The sequence below is a fragment of the Hibiscus syriacus genome, unplaced genomic scaffold (assembly GCF_006381635.1).
Source record: "Hibiscus syriacus cultivar Baekdansim isolate YM2019G1 unplaced genomic scaffold, ASM638163v2 tig00002237_pilon, whole genome shotgun sequence".
NCBI classification, from domain to species: Eukaryota; Viridiplantae; Streptophyta; class Magnoliopsida; order Malvales; family Malvaceae; genus Hibiscus; species Hibiscus syriacus.
Genome location: NW_024061918.1, coordinates 18836391 through 18843704, shown reverse-complemented (window position 1 = coordinate 18843704; position 7314 = coordinate 18836391). Strand labels below are relative to the sequence as shown.

The 7314-nt window shown below is 33.4% G+C and overlaps 1 protein-coding gene across 1 annotated transcript; it reads right to left on the bottom strand.

Moving 5' to 3' along the window:
* Window positions 1–5696: 5696 nt before the first annotated feature.
* On the bottom strand, window positions 5697–6954 carry LOC120139848 (transcription factor RAX2-like). Its single transcript, XM_039154967.1, has 3 exons — window positions 6819–6954; window positions 6605–6734; window positions 5697–6360 (listed from the first exon to the last, which is right to left on the bottom strand). The coding sequence occupies exons 1-3, from the start codon at window positions 6952–6954 to the stop codon at window positions 5697–5699; spliced, it is 930 nt and encodes a 309-aa protein (XP_039010898.1).
* Between the last annotated feature and the right edge of the window lie 360 nt (window positions 6955–7314).

The window sequence follows — 7314 nt, the reverse complement described above, 5'->3', positions numbered from 1 at the left end:
GGCAAAATATTTTGTCCATCTTTGACTTTGGAAGATGATAAGGTTTATGTGGCTTGGTATTAAGGTAAATATCAAGTTTCATTAAGGGTAAAATGGATATTTCTCATTAAATGAATATTTTATTCATTTAAGCTTAAATAAAGGCTAAATTAACATGAAATTAACCAAAATTTCATGAAACCAAGCCATTTTTCAGCCAACATTTCGTGCTCCTTCATACCAAGGTAAGAGAAATTTTATTTTCCATTTTTGAACAATTTCCTTTGGTTTTTGGATCATACCGTAAAATAGAAAATTGTTCTATTTGAAAAACGCTATAATTTGGTACTATTATTGCTTGCTAATTGGTTTGTGTTTAAAGATCTCAAATTTTAGGGTTTATGTTCACATTAGGGTTTATGGAATTGATGAAGGATTTTGACGTTTTGGAGGTTGTAGAATCATTTCCAAGTATGATTGATGATTAAAATACTTGTACATGGTTATATGAACAAATAAAGTTTCGGCCAAACCTAGCCTTAGGGGAAATATGTGTTTTGATGAAATTAAGTTGGAGCTTTGATTGTAGAGATTTTATAAGGTTGAATCAAAGTTGATTTCATGCTTGAATCGAATAAAAAAAAGAGTAAAATTATGAAAACCCTAATTTTGAACATACAAAGCATTTGACCTTGACTATAGAGGATGAGAAAAATTATGGGAAAAGTATGTAGCAGTTGGAAATGATTTAGGAAATATTCTACAAGCCTTAGAAAATTTTAGGGACCATTCTATAATTTTTTATAAAGTTGGGGACTAAATCTATAATTTTGGAAAAGTTTTGGATTATTGTGTAATTATTCAATAGTTGATGTACTGTGCTGGAAATTAATGTTTGAGTGCTGAAATTGAAGTTAGGATGTGAAATTGGATTATTTTGGAAAACTTGTAAAAGTTGAAGTTTAAATCACAAATATGGAAAGGTTGGGAGCTTAAGTGAAAATGTTATGTGAAGTTGGGATAAAAAGGAACTTGAGTGGCCAATTAGAAGTATTAAGGTCAACATTTATGTTGTGATATGGAAATTATATAGAATGAGCATCGGAAAATTTGTTAGGAATTTATTTTCCAATGTATGCCTATGTTAGTAAGATTCTAACATTGGTTTGAATTTGTATATGTTTGGTAATGATGTTCATTTAGATTGAGTGCTTGAAATCAAGATCAAATATTATTAAAGCTAAGGAGAAGTTTAAGGATGAAATGGGAAATTCTAAGGAAGATTGCAAGCTAAGGAGACCAAGTAAGTGCATTTAACTTGTATTTATGTTATCAAAACAATCATTGGCTTGCGATGAGCCAGTGTCGGAGTTACGTTAAGAAGTGACTCCTAGTGCATGAGAAGTGTACTTCAAGCCTATATTTTCAATTGGTAAGCTTATAGATTTAGTGAATAAGTTAAGGATGCAAGTTGGTGAAATCTGCTTAGACATTATGTTCTGAACAGAAAGTTTAAAAATCACCAGAAATTATAAAAACATAATTGAAAAATGAATATTTATATCATTGGATTCATATATCAGTCTAGTTTTGTTTAGAACAAACAAAAATTGATTTCGATGGGTATACAAAAAGATATGAATTTTTAATAGGTGATAGGTCAGAAAACAAGGTAGCAGATTCTGCCCGAAACAACTTTTGTCAGTTAAATTTGAAAATTCGTTATAAATTGTACAAGTGAAACTAGACAGATTGCCTTATATGGTTAGATTCGTATTCGAGTCTAGTTTTCATTGGTGCAGACAAAATAATTTTTAGTATATAAATTAATACAGATTAATATTTTTTTTGAAGGTAGTGAAAACTGTCAAAATATGGAATTTTGATAAATTGTGTATTGAAAAGTAGTGGAAGGTAAAAGATTTAAATCTAAAGCTTAGTGAGGCTTATATTTTGATTAAATAAATAAAGTGTTAAAGTGAGTACAATTTGTTTATTTGATTATTATAGCCGATGACAACCTGTGATAAGTTAATCTCATTTTGTTTTTCAGTATGATTTACAAATTTTCAGTATGGAATATTTCTATAAAAAATTTCATCAAGTTCTATGAATGATTTTGGGTATGAACTACCCAATTATGATATTTATGATGATGAATTATAAATGTTTACAGTTATCAGATGATTTTCAATTATCAGATATTTACAGATATTAGATATTTTACAGTTATCAAACACAAATTAATAAATGATTCTATGATGATACGTATAAGTCCATTGTATGTTGCACACCATTGGTGCTCAGGTTATGATTTCACTGAAGTGCTTCATATCACAGTTTCAGTTGTGATTCAGCACCATGTTGTTCCTAGTGTGCACCTTAAACTCACGTACCTTGTATTCTCTTACATATACATTGGGCTATAACAGTAAGTGTGAAAGTTATGACAGTATATAAAAGAAAAGAACATAGAATAGAAAAGAAGTTAGGACATATGTTCGAATGAAAATACAAAAGTTATTTATGATATTTGATGATGACTTACATGATTTTTGATAAAATCATGAGATGATGATTTTCAGAAGGAAAAACGACTTGAGTAACCTGGTTGGAAGTTTAATGCTTTTATTTAAATTACAGTTTATTTCTTATATTTTATGAAATTTATGGTTTTATATCACTTTAGTTATATTTCTGTCTCACTAAGTTTTACTTAGCGCGTGATGATTTTCATGCGTAGGTTCGAATAAAATAGAGGTCGTGAAGTGAGGACCTTGCCAGCATCTTATGCAAAATCAAACCTACCGTCAGTATCATTAAGACATCCTAACTTTGACTTATTAGTGGCATGTATATTATATCTGCTAGGTTGCATTATTAGATTTATTTTAAAAGGGTTTGTAATAGTACTTAGGGTTATTTTCTTTAGTTTTGTCTAATTTTAATATTAATCGTATTTATGAGTGAATAGTATAAATATTATATTTGAAATGGTTTAAAATCAAGCATTACAGTTGTATTTTGATATGAAACAACACTGAACTACCTAATTACTGACTGAAATCAAATTAGTTTTCAATGATCAAACAATATTTTATAAATTTATATGATTAAGGAAAAAACTTTTTAAAATTAAAAAGAAAATTATTAAATGAAACAAAAATTTTAAGCATTTAAATTCACCAAATATTAGTTGAGTTGATGTTACATTTCTGGCTCGTATTACGAGATATATATGGACTATGTGTGTTACATTAAGGACCTCTTTAGTTGGATTCGAGCTAGCCTTGTTATTTGGTGAGGAAGTTGTTATTGAAGGAAGGCTCTATTTAGATTGTTTGGGTGTGGTCCTACGTGCTTAGGGGTCGTTCCTTTTGGCAGGTTATTGTGCCCCAGAATTGTAGTTGGACTTGGTGTAGTTTGTTGCGTGTTCGGGAGCGTGTTGCGGCTATTGGGGAGGTACTAGGTGGGACTTTCTCCTCAGTTGGTCGTGTGTGGAGAATTGAGTCCGAAGGCATATTCCTAGGAACTCACTTATTTTGTGGTTGGTTGTGTTTGATAAGCTTCCCACCAAATGTAGGCTCTTAACCTTGTGGCCGTGGGATCGACTCCCACGGTGGGCAATTCATAATTGCCGGAGGTTTTCCATGGAAGTTGCTCTCAACCTAGCGTAGGGGGCAACCTACTATCCTACCTCCCCCTTACTCCATTACATATGGGAATAGGGTCAGCTAATTTTTTTTCCAGTTATGTCAGCTGAGTAGGGGGTGATGAGCTGGGGGTCGGAGCTTGCGTGGGTGAATGGGGCTTTGCGGAGGAGATCCCTTGTGTCGATGGTTTTAAAGTTGGCTTTGAACAGCTCTATTGCATCAATTTGGCGTGAAAGGAATGGGAGGTTGTTCAAGAATCTGGAAAATTCTCCTGCTAAAGTTTTCGCTCGTATTAAAGAGGTTGTCGCTTGCAAGTTGAAGAGTAAGATTTACAATAGGGTGGGGGGCTATTAGTGAGCAGAATTGTATAGGTTGGGATTTGGAATAGTGGTCTGGGGTGGAGTTTTGTGTGGTCATGAATTGTGTAATTATTTTGTTTTACTGCAATAGAATTTTCATATTCATCGGAAATACCCATTTTAGCCTACTACACAGTCTACTACTATCATGGTATTAAATTACGATATTGCTGTTGTGGATGTTGCAAATATTATGACATGATTTATTTCTTAAAAATAACTATGTTTCTATGCAGCAGATATGGTTTACGGTGTCTGGGTGATCTTAAAAATCATAACGACTTGTTGCGGCTACAATTTAATACTATGTAGATGAATGTTATCCATCCCATCAGCCTATGTTGAGAAGCATAAGAAAAATATGTTATGCCAGCTTTTCTTAGAAGATTGAGATTGGGAAGTGTGTATTATTGTAATGTAATGGGGTCATTACAAAACAAGGCAGCTGGCCTGGATCTCAAGACTGACTGAGATGTTGGGATCACGCAAATTTGGAGGAGTGCTTCCCATTCAACAATGTGGATTCCCTCCATAAACTACAATGTCAAAACATATATAAAAACTTCATTCTTTCTTGATTTCAGACGTAACAATTTCCCATATAACAATGTATAAAGATTAGTGTTAGGATAATAAACAAGACAGTGAAGCTCACATGAAAGTTTTTATGCCAACTCCAAAAGCTTACGATTAAATATATATATATATATTTAACTTAGCCTGTCAGCCACTGACAAGTTATATATTCATGGAAAAAATTAATGCATCTTCATATAAGTAATGGCTAGCTAAGTATAGTGTTGTCTGTCTTATTAACCAAAAAGAGAGAAAGAATGACCGAATTTAGCAAATTATATACCTATATATAATTAATATTAATACATGTTTATATGTAGCCAAGTTGCATGCTAAATTATTAATTAGTTTGAGTAGGTAAGTGAACAGATAGGGTAGTGAACAAAAGAAAAATACAATATACGTAGGTATATATGTTTACAAAGGAAACAAAGATGTAAGTTTGGTTCAAACTACTATATATAGGTATATTTTCTTACAAATTTAGGGTTTCAAATAAAAAAAAATACAATATATGTTACTTACTACGAATCAATAAGTATTCATACTTAGATCTCAAATGGTGATTGAACTACCAACTTAAAAAAAAACATTTTGCAGTTTTTTTATTGTTATCAAGACGAACACATAGGCATAGAGTTAACGACTTTGAAAATCTTTCAATAATTGATAAACAGTAGCAGCAGACGGAGACTAAAAAAAAAAAAGGAGTTTCTGCCCTTCGTTCTTAGGGCTATAATTGGTTTTTCGAGTTGTTTCGAAACCCCATTTTTTAAAAAAGAAATCCCAGTCATGACTGTCCAGTTGTTTTTCAAAATTGATGAAGTTGGTTTATCTTGACATAACGATTGATTGTTGTTCATAATGATGATCACATGTCTTATTTTCATAAAAACACTGATTTATGATTGCAAGTGAAGGTCCGTACAAACAATAACATTATCATTTCCCAAAAAGAAACGAAGAACATGAAAAGGGACTTTACAGGAGCAGATACTGTCAAAACACAGAAATAATATATATATGTTTCATTTCATCTGATTCATAACACAGTAACCCAGAAACTCAAAGTCTTTTTATCCCTCAGCTTTGGGCCTTACCCCGTCAAATCTTTCTGCAATCAGTTCCATCAGTAGTAGTACATGACTTTATCTTGTGTGTTGTTTTCATCAACCAAGCTGAAGCTGCTGTTGTCACACCCGCTAGAGCTAATCAGCCGCTTAATATCTTCCAGATTATAATCTAATGGGCATTCTCCATAGTTTCCACTTGGTTTCTCAATCCATTGGTTAACATTTTCACCTCCATTGCTGGTGCCATAATTTAACATGAATCTTTGATCATCTTCATACCCATGGCCATTATAGGCTCCCAAACCCTGAAAGCTCATATATTCTTGCTTCATCTCTCTGCCATCAGAACAAGTGCAGCTTGGTTCACTCCCAAACGTGAGGAAATTTTGTTTCATTTGGTAACACTGCATCATATGATTCACCAAGTTCTCTGGGGTTTGAATTAGAGAGGAATTGGTAGCCAAGGTAGTGTGATCATTGTTCAAAACAGCAGGTTGGAACGATGAAACGGGTTCAAGGGGTGACAAAGATGTGCAGATTGGAGTGTAATAAGAAGTGCAGAGTGATGAAGCTGGTGGTGGAGCTTGATGAGAAGTTGGGAATGGAGGTGAATGACGAGTACTAGTCTTGACCATGAGCTTCTTCTTAAGTTTGGTGTTCCAGTAGTTCTTGATATCATTGTCAGTCCTGCCTGGTAACTGAGCAGCAATTATTGACCATCTGCAAACATTATGTTGGAAAAGAAAACGTTCCATAACAAGTAAAATCCTTGAATAACTTTCTTAATAGCTGTAGGCGATGATGTTGAATAAACTAAACTTGGTATACGCATGTTGAGAATTATCAGAAAGTATCAGATGCCTGATGTAAACAAGTTCCTCAAGTTTAAGGGTTTTCTTTTATTTCCCTTGTTGTGAGATTTCATCAATACTCCAACGGATTAAATAAAAAAAAGGAGAAAAACCTGCTTCCAATGGTAGCGAAGAGGGTGCAGATAATCCTATCTTCATCATCAGTGAACTCGCCATGTTTAATGTTGGGCCTGAGATAGTTAAGCCACCTCAATCTGCAGCTCTTGCCACATCTTTTGAGACCTGATATTTCAGAGAAATTAATTGATTAGGTAAGTAAAGAGAGAACTTCTTCTTCTTCTTCTTCTTCATGTGGTAGATATATACCAGCTTTGTGAGGGAGAGCAATCCAATTCCCACCAATTCCATATTTCTCAATGTAATCCTTGAGCTTTGAGTCTTCTTCAGGAGACCATGGTCCTTTCTTCACGTTTGCTTTGTCACAGCAAGGAGCTCGCCCCATCTCTTCTATTTGGGACTTGTGAGTGAGTGAGAAATCAAACCTTGATGGATCGCTGCCTTTTATTAACCAACATTTGCGAACTGCAAAATAAATTAATAAATAAAAAGCGACATTTTTACTTACAAGTCAAAATGACAAGCACGGTTTCTAACTCTTACCTATCTAATACAACTTTCCATCTCAATATTTTTGCTTCATCGTCAAACTGCATTCTCTCATTAGCCTCATATTTACTGGATATTTTGTTGGAAAAATTAACATTTCCACCATTAACAGTAGTTATTGACACTAGACTAGGCTTAATTGAGTATCAGCTCCTTTAGAAAACTGTTGGAGGCGTCACATATAGAACGGTGGGCA

What these genes read in the sequence shown, in the direction of transcription:
- LOC120139848 (XM_039154967.1), bottom strand. Translation starts at nt 6,954, where the DNA reads ATGGGGCGAGCTCCTTGCTGTGACAAAGCAAACGTGAAGAAAGGACCA. An exon ending in TGCTCTCCCTCACAAAGCTG is followed by an intron (nt 6,735 to 6,818) that starts GTATATATCTAC and finishes CTGAAATATCAG; the next exon opens with GTCTCAAAAGATGTGGCAAG. An exon ending in TTCGCTACCATTGGAAGCAG is followed by an intron (nt 6,361 to 6,604) that starts GTTTTTCTCCTT and finishes TAATGTTTGCAG; the next exon opens with ATGGTCAATAATTGCTGCTC.